Source organism: Bos grunniens, chromosome 9 (genome assembly GCF_055505025.1).
Source record: "Bos grunniens cultivar Pamir isolate PY7600 chromosome 9, Bosgru_T2T1.0, whole genome shotgun sequence".
In the NCBI taxonomy this organism is placed as follows: Eukaryota; Metazoa; Chordata; class Mammalia; order Artiodactyla; family Bovidae; genus Bos; species Bos grunniens.
This window is the reverse complement of record NC_141173.1, coordinates 51,299,497-51,321,541: the sequence shown is the minus strand read 5'-3', so window position 1 is coordinate 51,321,541 and position 22,045 is coordinate 51,299,497. Positions and strand designations below refer to the sequence as shown.

The 22,045-nt window shown below is 37.4% G+C and overlaps 1 protein-coding gene across 4 annotated transcripts in view; it reads right to left on the bottom strand.

The window, feature by feature from the left end:
- Positions 1–18,364, bottom strand: part of PNISR (PNN interacting serine and arginine rich protein) — a 28,215-nt gene extending 9,851 nt beyond the window's left edge. The window contains exons 1-7 of one of the 4 annotated variants that reach the window (XM_086317582.1): positions 18,276–18,364; positions 9,059–9,139; positions 6,797–6,915; positions 4,961–5,149; positions 3,380–3,603; positions 1,736–1,907; positions 458–648 (exon numbers count right to left, since the gene is read on the bottom strand). In XM_086317582.1, the coding sequence (XP_086173708.1) occupies positions 458–648; positions 1,736–1,907; positions 3,380–3,603; positions 4,961–5,149; positions 6,797–6,884 (864 nt within the window). In that variant the 5' untranslated portion in view covers positions 6,885–6,915; positions 9,059–9,139; positions 18,276–18,364. The remainder of the gene's footprint in view (positions 1–457; positions 649–1,735; positions 1,908–3,379; positions 3,604–4,960; positions 5,150–6,796; positions 6,916–9,058; positions 9,140–18,275) is intronic. The other 3 variants (XM_086317583.1, XM_086317584.1, XM_086317581.1) reach the window with 3 other exon arrangements.
- Between the last annotated feature and the right edge of the window lie 3,681 nt (positions 18,365–22,045).

Below are 22,045 nucleotides of genomic sequence, written 5' to 3'. Positions count from 1 at the left end.
ATTTATCCCTCCCTCTATCTTTTCCCTTTGGTAAACATAAGTTTGTTTTCTATGTCTGTGAGTCTATTCTGTTTTATAAGTACGTTCATTTGTATCTTTTTAAATTCTCCATACGTATTCTTTTATTTCATATATCATTTCCACATACAAATGATATATGGTATTTGTAAATGGTAAACTGGTGCAGCCACTGTGGAAACCATCTACAATACCCAAGATGTGGAAGCAACCTAAAGGTCCATTGACAGACGAATGGATAAAGATGTGGTATGTGTGTGTATATACATATATACATACAAAGGAATATTACTCAGCTATAAAAAGGAATGAAATAATGCCATTTACAGTAACATGGATGGACCTAGAGATTATCATACCAAATGAATTAAGTCAGATAGTCAGTTAACTTTTTCACATAGATGTCACAAGGAGTTTCAGATCAAGAATGTCTACTTACAAATTTACTTCTCTGAGGTAAACGAGGGCCATCTCCTCCTTCAGCATCATCTGTGGCCTTCTTTTCTTTTTTGGACAATTGTGAACGTTGTTGCTCCATTCTTTCTTTCTCCAACTTCTTCTGCTTTTCACGTTCCATTTTTTCAAGACCTTCTCGAATCCAAGCTGGAAGAGTCCTGCGTTTTACTGCATCTGTTTCACATGGGACAAAATATTCGTGTCAGTTAAGTAAAAATCATAAATGCATGAGTTCTTTATTCTTAAATTTCTATAATCCTTGTAGGTTAAAAAAAAAACATGTTGGTGCCCTTTAAGTGCTTGTGGAAAATACTATCATTCTTTAGCAAGGCAGTGGTAATAAAAACAATTCACTAAACGTTATGCTTTTCTTTAAAATCATCACTTTTAATAGCAAAAGTAAATATGGCTTTAACACTTATAATGTGCCAGGGCACTGGGAGAGTCCATCATCTCACGTACTACAAAAGCCCTACAAGAGCACTTCATCTTTTTTAAGTGATGCAACTGATGCTCAAAGAGATTAAGTGTTGTGTTCCAGTTTATAAAGACAGTAAGTAGTGATGTGGGCTAATTCAGAGCCAACTGTTACACTATGCGGTTTCCTAAAACATTGAAAGAATTACAAAACCATAAGCCTTCACTTTAAGAATTCATTTGAGTATTATTCCTTAAGTTAAAAAAGTTAGAATCTTTCTATTAATAAAATGTCTACTTTGTGATTAAAAAAACAAAGACTTAAATGTCCATTAAGTGCTGGATTTGGATTTCCAGATAAAAAGGAACATATATATGTAACTTCCTGATGGCATAAAATAGTTCTATTATGTTATTTAAAAATTAATTTTGCCAAAATACTATGGAAAGTGAATGAAATAAATCAAAGAAATCAATCTGACAGCAGTATATCCAATGAACTGAGAGTGGAAAGAGTCCATAAAGAGAGAATGAATAGGTTTTAAAAGGGGGAACTGATCATATATTGGCAAAATGTATCTATCAACATCAAAGAAATATCAACATGTTATGCTTATGATAAATTTAAATTTTATAACAAAAGATTTAAAGAAAATTATTGAAAACTAAGTATTTTAGTTAGTATCCTTTTTATAATTTTAAGATTTATGACTATAAAATGATAGGACTTTAAAGTATCAATTCCTAACATATAAGAGTATTAGAACAATTTAAGAAAACAAGCATCCTTTTTACATCATCAAGAAATCATGCCAATTGTGGTTCCCTAAACTTAAATAGCTACCAATTTGTGGCGGCTCCTGCTTCACAGGAAGTGCAATAGGTGAACGCTGCCGATCCCTGAATGACGATGGTCTTTCTCTTCGATTCTGGGGAGGCGCCGGAGGTCCTGGAGGTCCTGGTTGCCAATAAGGAGGATGAAATCCACCTTGCGGTGGACCAAAAGCAGCCCCATGCTGAAAGAGTATTGCAGTTTATTTTTCTTCACATTAATACAATATACTCTCTGGGACACACGTGTGTTATGAACTGGGACAGTAGAAATCCATGTGTGCAGCAAATCCAAGATTTCCATGGTTCTAATATCCACCGATATTTCTGTAGCCCTAAGAACCTAGGCTTACTTTTCTTAAGAAAGATAAAGATTTTCTGCCTATGTAAATCAAAGAGCCATATAAAATCCAGCTTTTAATATACTACATTCAAGAAGTATAGAAAAGGATATAAATTAATATGAGCTTTTTCATTCTGAATCCATTTATCAACTACTACTTCCACTACCAAGAAATCAAATAAATGTCAATTTTTCTGTAACTAGAAAATTACAGGAAAAAAAATTTATATCAACTACAACTTCCTAATTATGAACTTGTTATTTCTATAATTTTGCAAGAAATAACTATTTTAATCAAAGATAAAAGCTACTGAATCATTCTATTAATTTTTTTGTTGTTGCAATTTTGCCATTTTCAGAGGCTTTTCTAAGCCAGATGCCAACAGAGCTTTTTATCTTGTTAGCATGGGGATCTATGAGCAAATGCTGTGTGAGGAGAAGCTCCCCATGACTACATTTTTTCAAAACAAACAAAAGCTGTCATATCTGTATATCAAATATTCTTATACAAAAGGTATCTAAGTATGTACGAATAAGGGAGTACTGTCTCAAGGTTAATATTGTTCACGTTTATGCCCATTATCCATATAATTCGTGAAACAACATATGGGTTTTTTTCCAAAATTTTAAATGATAGCTTAAAGATAACAAATGGCAATCAATTATTTCACAATAACACCTAGCACTATAATTTAGGGTAGACTCTGGCAAAGTGATTAGAGAAAATAAAACCCCACATGACACTATTCCCCATAGAGTTCTATGTCCCTAGGAATGAATCAGATGCTACAAAGGAAGTATGTACAATTCCATTAACATGTCATGTTAGAATGGGAAAAAAAAATGACAACACTAGAAAAAGTCTTACTCTACACAGCAGAAGGAATTGCATTTAGGAAGATGATCTATGTTCTTCATGTATTTTATTCATGTCTTAACCATAATCTACTTCTGATAAATAATATATTCAACTACTGTGCATTTTCTAAACTTTATTTAATATTTAAAGGTACCATCTTGAAATTATAAATTAGAAAACAAAACATCATATAGCTATTGCACTTACACATTTCTCATTTTATCCAATTTTTTCCCTAACAGTCCTTTATACCATTTTCCTAAGCAAATCAAAAACCAGAAAACAAAAACCTAATGATTTTAATACTCAAAAACTCGTAACTTTTTTGACACATACGTGCTTATCTGTACAAGACTGAAAAGTGAAACGCATATCTTAGATACTCTTGATGAGACACTTCCAAAGAATGGATTACGTGCACATCTACAATATTAAAGCAACAAAATATCTTTCACCTGATAGTCAAACTGGTTCACTGGCCCCACTGCAAAATTATCGGGTGGTCCACCAAAGTTGTGATTGTTCTGGTTAAATATATGCCTGTTGTCAGGGGCAAATTCCCCACTGTCCTGACTGTTGCTGTCTTCGGAAGGAGGAACAATGTCCATTGGGCCTGGTGTTGGTGGCATCCATGGCTGATCTGGAGGGGGGTGTGGGGGCTGCTGATGCATTCCCCATTCTATTTAGGATTCAGGCATAAAAACATTCAACAGGGGGTTATAACAAAATCAACACAAATTTTTAAGATCTCAAGAAAGCTAGATTTTTCAGTAAAGAAACAGATTAAAAAATCTATGACTTCTTGGTCAAATTCCTTTTGTATATCTTAAAAATAAGCAATGAATCTAATAAATAATTCAAACGTGCTAACTACTACTCTAATTTATATTCTAAACAAATGGAAACCAAATACCCCAAATTACTTTTAATGAACATAACAAAATCCAAAGCAAATTTTTGTTCAATTTTTCTATTTGTGTTCAGTAACAATACCATAAAAATAATACCTTCAGATTTTTATATAATTTCTTTCTTCCATGAACACATTTATCCTCACAACATCCCTGTGAGGTAGGGAGAAATCAGGTACTATTTTTGCCAATTTCAGGAGGGGAAACTGAGGCACATAGAGGTTTTAAATCACTTGCCTGGGACACAAAGCCAGCACAGTAAAGTTGGGGAATGAGGATGCCAAGATCAATCATCAATAAACTTAGGAACCAAAACATTTTCAAATGTGAGAAAATTTGGCACACACTCAAGAAAACTAGAAATGAACTCTCTCTCAATATTAAAGATTAGAATATTCATTATTATTTTTAAAGTGATATCAGAGGATTACTTCTTGAGTTTTCCATTCTCACACTGAGAAACAATAAGTATTAGTAAGAAAATGGAGCTATGACTTCACTGTTAGCATACTCAAATGTAAGATTTGTCTATAAATAATTTGAAGTGACTGTTAAAAATAACACAAGTCAGAAGTGAACTAGCATCAAGGAACCTAAATCACACTATAAAGTAAAAAAAGCAAACAAACAAAAAAAATACACAGATAAAAACTTATGGAAGATCTTTACTATCTGAAAAAAAGGAAAGAGAAAAATGAGCAGATGGTAGGGGCAGAGTATATTTGACAGACTAATCTGTCACAAAATGACACAATTTTTCTTTAATTAGAGACTAGACATGTTTTGCTCTGCCAGTGCTGCTGCTGAAAGGCCAGAGGTTGCAACAGAGAGACATAGAATGCTCTCTTCCCTAGATGCCAAGTGAGGTTTCCAGTGTTCCCAGCCCCTGTCAGCCTAGGAATGAAGAACCAAGAAAAGAATCAAACTGAGTGCCACAATGCTAGGAGAATGAGTACAGAATAATTTTAACCATAAAATTTCAAGGTCAAATCTAACTGAAACTGCCTAGTCTTCAAGAAGCATTAATTTCAAGAAGTCATAAAACTAAGCAAATTAAAGTTTAATTTTAATCCTCATTTTATTTTAAAATTGAGTCCTAAAATTTGGAAAACATAAACAACAAACCTGGTTGCCACATTCTGTTAAAGTTTGAATCCCCTTGGAAATTCCCATGATTATTTGGACCAGACTCCATTGTAGACATATCCTGTCCATTTGGCATCATTCCTGGTGGTTGTTCTACCATGCTTTGCTGTCCTGAAGCTTCTCTTTGGGCAATCCAAGCTTGAGCCAATGCAGCCCAGTCAATCTGGCCTAACAAAATTTAACATAGCAGAATTTAACATTCAGAATGTAGGAGCTAAAAGAATGTGCTTCTATGTAAAACAAGCATTTCAGTTAATCCTTACTAGAGATTTTAAATATTATAGAATGTTATAGTGGAAAAAATGCTTAAAAATAATGCATATGCAGGTTACAAAATAAATGACTTAAGACATTCAGAAAAGGACTTTACAAAATAACCAATTTCTAGTATTACTCATAAGAAAATGTATTCCCTGTACCTTAGGTTCATTGAATTTTTAAAAACTCTTACTCTTTTTAAAAAATCACTATAAGAACAAATGATTAAACTCACTCTTTCTCAGACAGGTCCCATTCAGGTCTACACTGGATCCTATACACCTCAGGTGAGTATAGCTAGCTATTTCTGTTCCTTCTCAGTCACGTTTGTTTAGCATCTTTAACTCCTTTCTCTAGTCAAAATATATCTCAACAACTTCTTATTTTTATTCAAAATTCATTGTTTCCTCTATCTCCATCAAAAATCTATAGCTTTTACTCATGTGATTAAAGTGACTGGAACTGTACATACATGCGGTACTACCCATGTCCATTTCCTGGTTTTCGTGTTATAACATAAACATGTAAAATGTAACCACTCAAGGAAACAAGATAAAGATTACATGAGATTCCCTGTAATCCCTTTGCAACTTCCTATAAATTTATAATTTCATAATAAAAGGTTTAAAAATCATAAAAAAAACTATAGCTAACATTTTAAGATCTAACAGTATTAATAAAGTAAACAATGTAGACTAAGACACAGGTTTTTACATCTCAGTTTAGCTGAGATTAAATATTCTCATACATTTTGACGAAGGTGAAGTTAAACTTGGTAATGTATATCTAAAACTTTAAATGCACAACTGTGAGCTATCAAACCTATTTCTTAGCTTTTTTTCCTAAGAAAATAATTGGACAAGTAATAATGGTATGTGTACAAAATTAGGGGAATGTCTTCAAAAAGTCAAGTCAGACAATCAATCATCTAAAAGTGGATTTATTACAGTACAGTCTATAACAGAATGATATGTAGCTATTAAAAAAAAAGAAATAGGAAAGCATTAACTCAGTAAACACAGGGCAGTAGAAGGGGTCATACCAATTAAGCAAAATTGGCTATTAATTAACCACTGTTAGAACTCAGTAGTAGCAGCAGTAGAACTCAGTAATAAATGGGGGATCCCTATACCCTTTTATGCATCTATGTAAGCTTGAGATACTCCATATTAAAGAGAGGTTTTAAAATTATATAGTATACCATCAGTTGATTATGATCTACATAGAATCTTAAGACTCAGAATTAACAGCAGAAATATGATTAATTTAAGCAACACATTTAAGAAAGACTTTCTTCAGAAAACAAGAACTAAATCAGTTTTAGAAATATAAAATCTATACAAAACTTTCTACCCTTTGAAGCAATATTCCAAAGGGAAATCCACTCCTTGCTATATATCCTAGGTAAGATGATTCAAGAGAAAAAATTAAAATTCAACCATAAAATGATCCAATAAACCAATCTCAATTCTACCTCCCTTAATCCTTGTGCCTATCTTCCACCCATTTCTATATACTTCCAAACTCCACTTCCCAAAATTCAATTTGTTTCCTTACTTGGATCCTGCTGGTGCTGGAATGACTGCATCCATTGTTGTTGGTTCAAAGGCCACTGCTGCCAAGGTTGTCCTCCTTGATCCCACATCCTGACTTTTAAAATATATCTGTTTTTCTGTCTTCAAAAAAATAGTTTAAAAAAGAGAGAATGAGTGTTAATGTTAAAAAAGCTCACACACCAGAAATTATTATATGATTTTACATTTATGTCATCAGAGCTCTAAAATTCTGCTCAAAAGGTTGCCAGAAGCAACTGGAATTTTTTGGTTAGCAAGCAAGAATAGAAAATTTCATGTTAATGCTGGTGTCAAGAGTTTGGAGGAAAGCATAGCTCTAATCAACTTCTCAAAGGGGGAAAAATCTAATTTTCCAATTTTTTCTAATTCTAATTTAATGTAAAATCTCATATAAACCTGTGGAATGTAATTATTTTGAAGATTATAAGAAAAAAAGTTTTCTATTTAGCCTCCCATAATCCAAGACTTACTGAAGAGGGTAATCAAATAGCTCTGGTTAATGAAAGAAAATCATGGGCGCAGAAGGTAGAATAGATTTAGAAAACTGTCATATTGTCAAACCTAATAAAAACAGCTGATTCACGCAACCTTAGAAGAAAAGTTCATGGGAAATCAAAAATTCAAAGGTTACCAAAATATCACCCCTACAAATTATTAAATGTCTTATGAGACACAATATTATGTCCCTATAATTACTATTTTCACCAAAAATGTTTACCTGAATCCAACTGAGCTTTTGGCTCTCACTTGCAGTGCGAAAGTAAAAGTCATTCAGTTGTGTCTGACTCTTTGTAACCCCATGGCCTATGCAGTCCATGGCATTCTCCAGGTCAGAATACTGGAGTGGGTAGCCTTTCCCTTCTCCAGGGGATCTTTCCAACCCAGGAATCGAACCCAGGTCTCCCACATTGCAGGCGGATTCTTTACCAGATGAGCCACAAGGGAAGCCCAAAATATTGGGAGTGGGTAGCCTTTCCCTCCTCCAGGGGATCTTCCCAACCCTGGAATGTGGAAGACCTGGGTTCAATTCCTGGGTTGGGAAGATCCCCTGAAGAAGGAAAAGGCTACCCACTCCAGTATTCTGGCCTAGAGATTCCATGGACTGTACAGTCCATTGGGGTTGCAAAGAGTTGGACACGACTAAGCGACTTTCACTTTCCAGTGTGAAGGAATTACAATGGGACAAAGGTATTGGCCAAACAGTATCAAAAGAAACAATCAGACAAATCTACAAGGTGAGAGAGATAGCCCACAAGACAAGGTTTCTTTTTTTTTTTTTGCCACATCACGCAGCTTGCGGGATCTCAGTTCCCTGACCAGGGACTGAACCGATGTAGCCTAGAATCCTAACCACTAGGTCACCTGGAATCCCCTAAGACCAGGTTTCTTAATATATAATTAAGATGGAAAAGTAGGGGGAAAAGACAAATGTTAATAACTATTAAATCTAGGTGATGGGTATGGGGACAGTTTAGTCAACTATAAACTAGCTTGAAAACTTTCACAGTAAAAAGTTTTAAACGCCTACAAGTCATTTTTATACTTTCTCCAACTCAGATATACAACCCTGTTCAAGAATCAATGACACGCATAGTTGGCAGATGTTTCTTCATTTTTGTACCCCAGGGCCTTAGCATATAGCAGGCATTAAATAAATGTTTACTAAATGCATCCTTTCAGACCCTTTCCTCTATTCTAAGAACAAAACTATTTCTTAGTATTGCAGGATCACAAAAAGTATGAAAGCCAAATACTATGGAAGCAATAGACACCAACTTAAATACAACAATGGGCTATTACAATCCAGGCTTTTAGAACTTGCAACTAGTCTTTGCTGCATTCTCAGAATGTTAAATCCTTCTATTAGTGGCAGATCCTGACCTCTCAGTTGAACACTGAATTAGGGAAGATGCATTCCTTTGTTATACCTTATTTACTCATGAGTCAAGTGCACTTACTTGTCTTCTAATTGTATTACATGTTCTATTATAATGGTGTTATTAGAATAAGGCAAAACAGGCACTAAATAGTACTGCACTTGAGGCCAATAACTGGACCGGGTATCAATTCCATATTTCTTTTTCTGATCTTTCTTCCAATTTCCTCTTTTCCAACTATACCTTTAAAGTTCTTTAAAAGCTAATGACTCATTAGCACTCTTGAAAACTTTAAATAACTTTAGCTAAAAGGAAACAAATAAATAGAGGAACAGCCAGAAGAAACACCAACTGCTATTTGGACTAACCTCAGAGGTTCACCTTCTGTTTAAAATTTAGGATGATTCAGAACTACAACTTGGAAGCATAGCAGCAAGATTACTTATGTCCTGGAAAAAAAAAAAAAAGTGAATGTTTGCACTTAAATAATAAAGAGCTATTAGAATTAATAAAAATCAATTCTAGAGATGCAACACAAAAGTGTGATCATCTCCAAATTAATCTGAAACTTTTTCTTCCATTAATTTTATGAGAAAAGATTTACCATTGTAAATTTAAAGGAAACCAGTACATCAAAAATGAGAAAGCAAAGCTTTTAAAACATTTTTCTTTCAAAATTTCTTTATTTACTTGAACAACTAACAATATAAAACATGTCAAGCAATTTAGGAACTGTCATTCGTTGTTGTTCAGTCACTAAGTGGTGTCTGGCTCTTTTCCATCCCATGGGCTGCAGGAGGCTAGGCTTCCCTGTGCTTCACTATTTTCCACACTTTGCTCAAACTCACATACACTGAGTCAATGATGCTATCCAATTATCTCATTCTCTGTCACCCCCTTCTCCTCTTTGCCCTCAATCTTTCCCAGCATCAGAGTCTTTTCCAACCAGTCGGCTCTTTCCATCAGGTGGCCAAAGGATTGGCGCTTCAGCCTCAGCATCAGTCCTTCCAATGACTATTCAGGGTTGATTTCCTTTAGGATTGACTGGTTTGATCTCTTTGCTGTCCAAGGGACTCTTAAGAGTCTTCTCCAGTGCCACAACTCGAAAGCATCAATTCTTTGGCACTCAGCCTTCTTTATGGCCCAACTCTCACATCCATACATGACTACTGGAAAAAACACAGCTTTGACTATATGGCCTTTTGTCCGCAAAGTGCTTTTTAACACACTAAGTTTGCCATAGCTTTCCTTCCAAGGAGCAAGCATCTTTCAATTGCTTGGCTACAGTCATTGTCTGCAGTGATTCTGGAGCCCAAGAAAGCAAAATCTGTCACAGTTTCAAATTTTTTCCCATCTATTTTCCATGAAGTGATGGGACTGGAGGCCATGCTCTTCGTTTTCTGAATGTTGAGTTTTAAGCCAGTTTTTTCTCTCTACTATTTCATTTTCATCAAGAGGCTCTTTAGTTCCTCTCCACTTTCTGCCATAAGGTGGCTTCATCTGCATATCTGAGGTTGTTGATATTTCTCCTGGCAATCCTGATTCCAGCTTGTGCTTCACCCAGCCCAGCATTTCACATGATGCATTTTGCATACAAGTTAAATAAGCAGGATGCCAAGATACAGCCTTGACGTACTCCTTTCCCAATTTGGAACGAGTCTGTTGTTCCTTGTCCGGTTCTAACTGTTGCTTCTTGACTTGCCTCCAGGTTTCTCAGGAGACAGGACAGGTGGTCTGATATTCCTATCTCTTGAAGAATTTTCCAGTTTGTTGTGATCCACACAGTAGAAGGCTTTAGTATAGTCAATGAAGCAGAAGTAGGTATTTTTCTGGAATTCTCTTGCTTTTTCTACAATCCAATGCATGTTGGCAATTTGATCTCTGTTTCCTCTGCCTCTTCTAAATTCAGCTTGTACATCTGGAAGTTCTGTTCACATATTGCTGAAGCCTAGCTTAAAGGATTACGAGCAGTACCTTGCTAGCATGTGAAATGAGTGCAGCTGTATGGCAGTTTGAACATTTTGGCATTGTCATCCTTTGGGATTGTAATGAAAGCTGCAACTGTCATATATGCCAAGAAAAAAAAAGGAACATTTTAAAAGATCTCGTCTATCTGATATGAACTTAATGATACAAATAAGGTAATACATTCAGTCTTCCATGGAATTCTAAGTTTAAAAATTACATCAGCAAGGTGAGAACAATTTGTCCTTCAAATAGTTTCATCTTCTTCCCATTACATTAATACCTTTTTAAAGCTGATAGACCTTCCAAAGGTTCCAGACATCTTCTTGCTGTCCTAAAGCCTATTACCCTGCAGTCACTAAACAACAAATGAATAAATAAGTCTATAGCTTCTTCTTTCCCTGTGTTTACTTTTATTGTTTACCCTCTTAATGATAAGAAAATTGTTGACTTAACATACATGAGAACCAAAACGCTGGTGTTTAAGCACAGCTTGCTATGTTTTACAAAGCTCTAACAGCACATCAGAGTTAATGCATAGATTTTTCTGTGGTAGGTTGTAAACTCATACATTGCAGGAACTACAATAAGCTCTATATAGTGCCTGCTGCGGAGAAGGCATTGGCACCCCACTTCAGTACTGCTGCCTGGAAAATCCCATGGATGGAGGAGCCTGGTGGGCTGCAGTCCATGGGGTCGCTAAGAGTCGGACACGACTGAGCGACTTCACTTTCACGTCTCACTTTCATGCATTGGAGAAGGAAATGGCAACCCACTCCAGTGTTCTTGCCTGGAGAATCCCAGGGACGGGGGAGCCTGGTGGGCTACCGTCTATGGGGTCGCACAGAGTCAGACACGACTGAAGCAACTTAGTAGCAGCAGCAGCAGTGTCTGCTGGGGTTGCAAATAGATGTGAAAATAATAAAATCACTTTAACATATCAGTGATGCATGTTGACTGTCATCATTGCCAATACACACATTTACTTTTCTGGAAACCGCTCTAAAAAGTTTCTTTTACTTACACATGTTTAATGGTTGTCACGGCCAATTTTTTCAATTCCGCTTTTTAAGTTTTCTGATTATCACTTGTCACCTAGACTTCAGAACACAAGCTGATGATGCCTATCTACACCACTCACGAGCTGTGTGAATATGGGGAAATTAACTATTCTCTAATCCTTGGTTTTCTCAACTCTAAAATGGTAGACATAATAAATGTCTACCTCATAGAGTTATTGTAAAGATTAAGTGGGAAATATATAAAAACTGGGCACAAAAAGCTTCAATTAGTAGTAGTTAATATCACCACCAAGACTTTCTCATGATGTTTCTGATAGCACTCAAGTTTACAACTGGGGACAGGGAGGGGTGATCAAGCCAATCCATTTCTCCTCAATTCCATTTTCTTACCTTAAAGCAATCTAAGAGTTACCCAGATTTCATTTTATCTTTGGGGGGGGGGACTTTTTGCTCCCATTTCTCACAATATCATAAGCTGAAGCTTCTATTAAAACAAAACAAAGCAAAATTTTTCAAGTTTTCCTATAAACAGATTTTATGTGCATATTTTCAAAAGTGATTTGTATTACTTGTACCATTTCTGTTCGTTAAAACCAATCATTTCTATTTTTACTATACTTTCCAAAGCTTTGTTCCCTCCCAAGTTTTTGTAAAAGCTATTATTCAAATACAGTGTTTGATACACTTAGGCTGAGAAAAATATGGAAACAATGTGAAATTGTGACAAAAGCAGTACAAAAACATCTACTTCTGCTTCACTGACTACACTAAAGCCTTTGATTGTATGGATCACAACAAACTGTGGAAAAATTCTTAAAGAGATGGGAATACCAGACCACCTTACCTGCCTCCTGAGAATTCTGTACACAGATCAAGAAACAAGTTAGAATTGGACAAGGAACAACGGACTGGTTCCAATTTGGGAAAGGAGTACATCAAGGCTGTATCTTGTCACCCTGTTTATTTAACTTATGTGCAGAGTACATCATGCTAAATCCCATGTCAATAAACTCAGATATGTAGATGATACCACCATTATGGCAGAAAGTGAAGAGGAACTAAAGAGCCTCCTGATGAAATTGAAATAGTAGAGAAAAAGCTGGCTTAAAACTCAACATTCAAAAAACGAAGATCATGGCCTCTGGTCCCATCACTTCATTGAAAATACATGAGGAAAAAATGGAAACAGTGAGAGACCTTATTTTCTTTTGTTCCAAAATCACTGGAGATGGTGAGTGTAGCCATGAAATTGAAAGACACTTTCTCCTTGGAAGGAAAGCTATGACAAACCTAGACAGCGTATTAAAAAGCAGAGACATTACTTTGCCAGCAAAGGTCCGTATAGCCAAAGCTATGGTTTTTCCAGTAGTCATGCACGGACATGAGAGTTAGACTATATATAACGAAAGCTGAGTGCTGAAGAATTGATGTTTCTGAACTGTGGTGTTTTTGGAGAAGACTCTTGAGGGTCCCTTGGACTGCAAGGAGATCAAACCAGTCAATCCTAAAGGAAATCAATCCTGAATAGTCATTGGAATGACTGATGCTAAAGCTCCAATACTTTGGCCACCTGATGTGAAGAACTGACTCATTAGAAAAGACCTTGATGATGGGAAAGATCGAAGGCAGGAGAAGGAGATGACAGAAGACGAGATGGTTAGAAAGTATCACCAACTCAATGGACATGAGTTTGAGCAAGCTCCAAGAGATGGTGAAGGACAGGAAAGCCTAGCATGCTGCAGTCCATGGGGTCACAAAGAGTCGGACATGACTGAGTGACTGAACAACAATAATAAAATGCTTCAGTTAAACCTGCAGTTGAGAAACTTTACTTGGCTACAGAAAATGAATGTTGAACAAGCATGCTGGTAGAACACCAAAGTTTCAGTCTTTTTGGAAGGCAAGTTAACAGTAGAGTATTTTATCACAATTTTAAATGCTCATCCCTTTGAGCCAGCAATCCCACTTCAGGGACTTAGAACCATGGATGAGTACACTCACCATCTAACTCAAAAACCTGTAGCGTGTCTGTAACAGAGAACATCTGCTTTCAGTAACACTCAAAAGGCAATAGGTGAGTTAAGAGTGAACCATACAGTGGACTGCTATTTAGCCATTAAAATGAATAAGGCAGATTTTTATATGCTGACATACACTGATGTACAAATTGTATTATGAATTGTATAAGGGAAAAAATTATGATACAGGATCAATAATGATGCCACTCAAAGTTTTGTTTTTTTTTTTTTTAAGGATGCAATTTAGTATAGAAAATTCCTAAATTACCAAAAAGTTCTTAAAACTGGTAAGCTCTGGAGAGGGAAAAGAGGTATCAGTTAATTTTTTTATTTTCTTTCTGTATTCTTTGAATTATTTAATTATGAGGATGCATCTTAAAAAACAAAGCTACTATAGATTTTTTAAGATACAAAGAACCAAGAAGCTGAGCATCAAAATTTTTATGTGTTTTGCCTTGACTCAAGAATCTTGAGGGCATAGGAAATATCTTATAATTATTCTGAATTCTCCAAAGTGCTTTGCCCATATTTACTGGTAAAATATTTTACTCAGTCACTGATATTTATTATCAAGTAAATATATTAATATTCATTGATGAGGATGACATTCTAGTACTACGTCTGTGACTTTGTAACATCAAAAATCAATTTCAATCTATTCATTCTTCGCTTAGCTTTAATTTTAAAGATCCATAAGCTCAATTTCTCAAGTTTAGAGAAATGTGATCATTGATGAGCTGGGCTGCAAGACTTTCCCTTCACAGGATTAAATTAACTGCTATTTCCTTGGAAACAACTGGGATTTGGAAAGACCAGAAAGATCAACAACCATGGTTTGCATCAGATCATGCACATTATCACACACAGCTACAAAAATCTAGTTTATGGATATGCCCAGTGTTATGGACTGAATTGTGTTCTGCTAGAAGATATATTATTCCTTGGAAGGAAAGTTATGACCAACCTAGATGGCATATTCAAAAGCAGAGACAGTACTTTGCCAACAAAGGTCCGTCTAGTCAAGGCTATGGTTTTTCCAGTAGTCATGTATGGATATGAGAGTTGGACTAAAAGAAAGCTGAGCACCGAAGAATTGATGCTTTGGAACTGTGGTGTTGGAGAAGACTCTTGAGAGTCCCTTGGACTGCAAGGAGATCCAACCAGTCCATCCTAAAGGAGATCAGTCCTGGGTGTTCATTGGAAGGACTGATGCTGAAGCTGAAACTCCAATACTTTGGCTACCTCATGCGAAGAGTTGACGCATTGGAAAGGACCCTGATGCTGGGAGGGATTGGGGGCAGGAGGAGAAGGGGACGACAGAGGATGAGATGGCTGGATGGCATCACTGACTCGATGGACATGAGTCTGGGTAAACTCCAGGAGTTGGTGATGGACAGGGAGGCCTGGCATGCTGCGATTCATGGGGTCGCAAAGAGTCAGACACAACTGAGCGACTGAACTGAACTGAGAAGATACGTTGAAGTCCTACCCCTACTTCCATTCACTGTGAACATGGCCTTATTTGGAAATAGGGTCTTGGCAAACATATTAAAATGATGTCATACTGGATTAAAGTGGGTCCTAAGCCAGTATGACTGGCATCTTAAGAAAAAAGAGAGACAGACATTGGGAAAATGTCATGTGATCACAGCAGCAGAGACTGGAGTAAATTGTCTACAGCCAAGGAAAGCCAAAGACTGCTGGGAACCAATAGACTTGGAAGAGGAAAGAAAACATCCTCCCCTAGAGCAGAGAGAAAGAGAAGAAAGAAAAGGAGGAGACTGGTAGGGAGGACTCTTGAACACACATGCATGACCCTGTCAAAACCTTTAATTTCAGTCACACACTTGTAGGCTGGAGAACTGTAAAAACAAATTTCTGTTGCTTTAAAGTCAGTCTGCAGCAATTTGGTACAGTATCTCTATGAAACTAACACAACCAGAAATGACCATAAATTATCTTATTTATTTCTTAGATGACTCTATATTAGAACAATCATTGCTATAAGGTTCTTAAAATTACTCGTTTAAATGACAATCATTAATATTTGCAAAAATCATCTTATAGACTGTATTACAGATGAATGAGAATGAAAATGTAGTGTTTGTTTTAAAGCCCTTAACGCACCAATTGGAAAATCAAAGAAATATAGAAATATACCCATCCTTTGGTGTGTATAATGAAGTTCCTCATATCAAACACAAACCACAAAATTCAACAACCTTCTTATCCCCTGCCATTTCAGTCTTACACTCATGGTAACTGACCTCAAAGTCAAAAAGAATATATTTAGATCAAGTCAGATTATTTAGAAATGGCACTAACAAAGTTAACCTTGTAATCATTTGAAATGTCGTAAACTTTTTTTGCTACTTAAATACTGGAGAATTGAATCCCTTGATTATAGACAACAAAAACAAGTGATCATTGAAAAATAAATTTGGAAGAAAAAAATTGTAGAAAATCTAAAGGAAACAACCCCCAGTAGCAACAAAAACACTTACCTTTGTTCTACTACTATTCTCCAATTAAGGAAAGTAATCAGGGATTGGTAAAGCAATAGCTGATTCTTAGAACTGGGGCAAGAAATATACAAAATGAGCCTGGAGCATCTTGCAGTGCCAGGAAGTATGATGATTGCTCAAAAAGGGGTGGGGAAGATGGGAGGATGTCAAAGGTGCAGAGTAGACAACTCAAAGAGCTACCCATGTCCAAAGGTGGAATAATTTGGGGAATAAAATAAAGTAGTACTGGATTACAACACAAATATGACATAAAAATTTATGAATCCTGACATAAATAAATGATTAAAATAAATTGGAGGGGAAGAGACAAATCTTCTATGCAGAGGCATTCCAAATAAATTATGTAGATCATAAAGGAGGGAGAACTTAACTCTCTTCTCCTTAAGTATGGACTGTGCAAAGGGACTCCCAAAGAGTACAGTATGGAAAGGAGAAAGTGGACAGGGGAGAGTATACTCCAGAGCAATTTGACAAACACTACCTCAAGCAGGTGATCAAGGTCAATATCAACATGGTAAGTCATGTTCATAGTATGTAGCCTAGATGCAATGTGATGAAAAAGGCACTGAACCTCTGTGATCTTCCTCCTCAAAAAACCCTAATACCAGTCTTATCGTGAGAAAAACAACAAATTCCAATAGCAGGTCACCCTACAAAATATCTGGCCAGTATCCCTAGAAATTGTCAAGATCACTGTGTTACTTTGCTAGGGCTGCCATAACAAAGTACCAAAGACTGGATAATTCAAACAACAGAAATTTATTTTCTCATTGTTCTGGAGGCTTTCTTTTTCCAAAAGAGCAGTACACAGAGGGAAGTTTCATTATAACATGTAGGGCCCATGTTAATGACCTCATTTTACTTCTTTAAAGATCCTATCTCCAAATATAGTCATATTTTGAGGCACTGAAGTTAGGACATCACTGTATGAATTTTCAGCCTGTAAAAGCCAGAGAAAACAAAGCAGGCCTAAAAAACTGTCACAACCAAAGAAAACTAAGGACATATAACCATTAAATTTATATGATATTCTAAACAGAATCCTGAGCTGGAAAAAGGATATTAGGTTTAAACTTAGGCAATGTGAATAAACTAGGGACTTTATGTAATAATGTACCAATATTGGTCCATTCAATGTAACAAACGTACCACACTAAAGTTAACAGGAGAAACTGTGTGTGCGGGGTTGGGGAGAGGGAGTAGTTTATACGGTAACTGTACTACCTGCTCAATTTTTCTGTAAATCAAAAACTGTTCTAAAGTCTCAAGAACACCTTAAAAGAACAGATTTACTTTACCCACAGCCCACAACACCTTGCAAAACCGTTTTTGTTGCCTTTGCCTTGCTGCACCCCAACCAGAAACTCCAAGTTTATTTTGCTGTTCTATAAATTAACCACCAACAATCAGAATCTGTACAGGACCCGCGAGGTTCAGACGACAATAGTATCCTCTACAGGATAATGAAACTGAAATGTTGGATGCTACCTTTCTTGCCCGAAGTTTAACACATAGTCTCTATGACTTTAAAAATACAAGGATAATACAAACTATAAGGAACCTGCTGCTGCTGCTAAGTCGCTTCAGTCGTGTCCGACTCTGTGCCCTAACTGTTCTTAAAAGAACACAGTTGCCCTTGGCTGCGCCTGCGTAGTCTCAGCTACGAGACAGAGAAGGTCCAGGGCCTAGCCCCCGCCTCCTCCGCTCTGCACCCCCTCCCCATAAGAGGGTTCCCATTGCGCACGCGCAGTGCTTAACGGCCGGTCGGGAGCCCAACAATCACTCCCTTCTCATCGGAGAGGGAACTCTCGTAGTTAGAAGGGGAGCTCGTGAGCACTCTCTTTCAACTTAAGAACATTTCCTTTTCACCGGGAGCATCGCCGTGATTCATCAAGTCAGGCGGACGCCACCGCTTTAAGGGAGAAGAGGTTCCAGCGGTCGCGCCAAGCAGCGTACGCAGGCTACGTGTTTAAGTTATGCTACCTTCGCCACAGAAACCAAGAAAGCTGTAATGGCCTGGCAAGTCCCCACGCCTAATCGTTCAGCACCACTTACCCACTCTGTTTCCGGAACACCGCTGTCGCCACCGTTCCTGTAATACCTCTCCAACCCTTTCGATGCTTCTACTTCTCCACGAACAAGACAAGATGGCGCCCGATTAGTCTCACCCGGAAGTGAATAATAATAACATCCGTTAGTCACCTGAAGCCATACTGTCCCCCATCCAGGTCTTTGGGCACATGACTGTACCAGGTTAACAAGTTGCGACGCCATTTTTGTTATGGGCAAAACCACCTCGACTTTGTAAAGAACACAATGCAAATATCTGGACGTTCTTGTACTTTACCGTTTGAAGTATCCAGCGCCATGCCTGACCCATTTTTATCTTCACAGTGAACAGAAAACCAAGACTAAGTATTCTGTACAGAGTGCGCTCAAAATTTTTACTTTAGCAGCGTGATCCTATTTCAAGGGGATGTGTGTTGGATTCCATAAAGGTTGAGTTCGCGGCACTACTTTTCAGACTACGGAGGGGCCCCAGGGTCAAATGAACCAACTGGCGGGTTGCTCGGTGCACCCTGAGCCGTATTTTAGGGCCACCAGAGTCTAGCCCGAACTTCCACAATACTCCCAGCTTGGGTCTCACCGAGCGCCTCCAAGGGCTCCGCCTCCAGGGAGACCGGACGTTGGTGAAATGACTGGTCTGGATGGAGAGATAGCGGAGACCTTAGCTGACCCCGCAGCTTTGTTAACCTCGAAAACATCGCGCCCCCTTCCGGGGGACACTTGCTTAGCTCTTCCTCACTCGGCTAGTCCCTAGGTTTCGTTCCTTCTCCGCGACCTTTAGGGAAAAGCGGCAGCGAAGTCCAGTTTCCGTCCCGCTGCTCCTTTATTTCAACCACAAGATGGCCTCCCTAAAGGACTTATGCAATGCGATTCTTCAAATGGAATACTTTGATTCCATGATGTTTTTAATAGGAATTACGTTCAGGTATCAAAAGTACCCATTTCTAGACTAGGAACTACAAAGAAAACAAAAATGTTCTGAAGATAAGATACAGTATTTCTCAACTAAATGTTGGAAAGTGTCTTTCTAGAGAGTAACATTAAACTTTTGTATGACTGAACAGAGTGCACCAAGTATCTAAATTGTTTCACTGGGAATTGTGCAAAAGAAATAGCAACTAACAGTAAAATAAATGTTAAGAATATACCTAGAAGGATAAAAAAAATGATAAAGATCAGACAGGTGAATAGATATCGTTTGCATGAAATTCAGCCTTCTTGTGAAAATACTTGACACCCAGATGTTCCTGAATCAGTGTTAGAACAAAGTCCTCAATAAGTAAAGATCTGCTTGGTCCTCAAATCAAAACCAGCCACAAAATACTTCATCCTGGGAGAAACATTCACTAAGTACACCTACCAACACCATGAAGTGAGTACATAATATTACTGGAGGCAAAAGGAAAATGTGGTTCCTTTGATCCTTGCCCTAATTTCACACACACAAAAAGACTACACAACAGTTTAGTGTGATTATGTTGTTTTGGTTGTGTCCTGTGGGATCTTAGTTCCCTCACCAGGGCTTGAACTCCAGCCCTGGGCCGGGAAAGCACAGAATCCTAATCACTGGACTGCCCTGAAGCTTCCCTGGTGTGATTTTTTAAGAGAATTTTAAAAAATATTTTATTTAAAAAAATATTTTATTCTAAAAAATATTATTTTTGGCTGTGCTGGATCTTCCTTGTGGTGAACAGCTATTGCAGTGGCTTCTCTTCTTGAGAGGAGCACAGGCTTTAGGTCGTGGGCTTCAGGAGTTGCCGCACTGAAGGTTCACTAATAGCAGTGCACAGACTTTGTTGTTCCACAGGCATGTGGAATCTTCTTGGACCAAGGATCCAACCCATGTCCCCTGTGCTGGCAGGCAAATTCTTATCCACTGTACCACAGGGAGGTCCCCTTAGTGTGATTTTGAAAACCACTTTATGAAATAAAAACTAGAAGCATATTTACCACATATTATCAGTGGTTGTCTCTGATTTTGCTCTCTGATCATTTTCCAAGTTTTTTGCCTAGGCCCTGATTTTCAGGTTTATTTCTCTGAGAAACATTCTAATCAGAGAAACATCCTATCTTCCATGTGAAACCTGATGGCCCTAGAGAAACTTTCTTAAGTTCCTACTTTCTGTAATTATATTTGTTTGCTTGTTTTCCGTAACGCTAAAACAATTTTCTGGTAGGTTTTTGTTGTTTCCTTTGAATTCTGTTCTCCAATTGGCCAACATACTGCTTAGCATATAGAAAGTTCTCCATTTGTCCAATGAGAGAATATTAAATACCTCACGTTTGTGCCTTCTGCCAGTTTAATGAGGCACCCTATGCAAACAGTTTGCCAGACCAGGAAATGAGTTTTACATTTCCCTCACCAGTTTCATCGAGGATTTCCCTGTCATTTTATGATCTGAAGAAGACATCAGGCATATTGAAAATATGGGACATCAGCTTACAGGTTATTTGGTATACATAGGAAACTAATATTGGAGACTAGAAACATGGGATTTTTATGTAATGGTAAAACATTTAATGTAACTATCACACACAATAACCTGGGAGGCAGAAAATATACTTACTGAAATTTGAGCAGGGTGAACTGAACAGAAGAAGTTGAAAAATAAGTGTATGTTGGGTACTACTGGATGCATTTGGCAAGCTATTATTAAAAACGAGTGGAGCTCAGAGAGCAATGCTTAATTTATAAAGCTGAAATGAGGGAACAGAGGCAACCAGAATTTGAGCCTTATATGTTTATGATTTTCAACTCCAAGCAGGAGATAAACTTTAGTAAGCCTGTTAAATGACAAAGGATCATTAAAACTCAGCCTTGCAGCAAAGATCATACCTGAGGGTGTAAACATCATAGTTATTTTAGAAATTTTCAATGGGTTAATTAGGGTAATCTAATTTTTTTTTCTCACTTGGGAAAAAAAATACCTAAGGATGAAAATGTGGTTAAGAGGATGGCTCTCCCATCAAAGCTTATAGACAGAAGGTACCTGCCATAATGTCAGGAGAGATGTATGGAGGTAGGAAATCAAAGAAATACACCCAACCCAAGAACTACTTGTCTCAAAAAAAAAAAAAAAAAAAGTGGTATTGGCATATAAATCTGACCAGGAACAAAGAGGTTTACTAAGCTTTTAAGAGTTGTAGTGAAAAAAGAAACCAAAAACCTTAGCTAACAGAACTTGTGACTATTCCAAACTTTAAAACTTCAGCTCCCAATTATCTAGGAAAAGACTGGAAAAAAAGCCGTGCAACTTCCAAGGATGTCATACTCCTCAACAGCCATTCAAATGTAGCCAAACGGTGACGTCTGAGTCACAGAGAACAATGGAGAAGGGAATTCTTAAGAGAATAGAGGAAAGGGCTGATTATGAACATTTCCCATACCCAGGGTAATGACAATGTCTCCATTCTTCTTCCCCTTTCTGAACGAGGATGTTTATTGTGGTACTAGTTCCACTGGTTTCACCACTGTACAGTAAGTGTGTGGAAAACAGAATATACTCGTTTCCTGGGTCTCCAGCCTGACCAGTGGGAGCAGTGTTCAGACCTGACATAGCACTTCCAAAGAGCCTGGTTTTGGAAAGGTAGATGGTACTCTGGGGCTTATCTCTTGAAAAGACAGTCACTGTGCTCCACATGCAGAAAGAGCTGAGTATTTGGTGACCAGAGGGCAGATTCTGAGAGACTTTAGTGCACTCACAATCCCATTCTCCTTTTCTTCAGAGCCCTGGAGACTTAACTCTTCTCTTCCCATT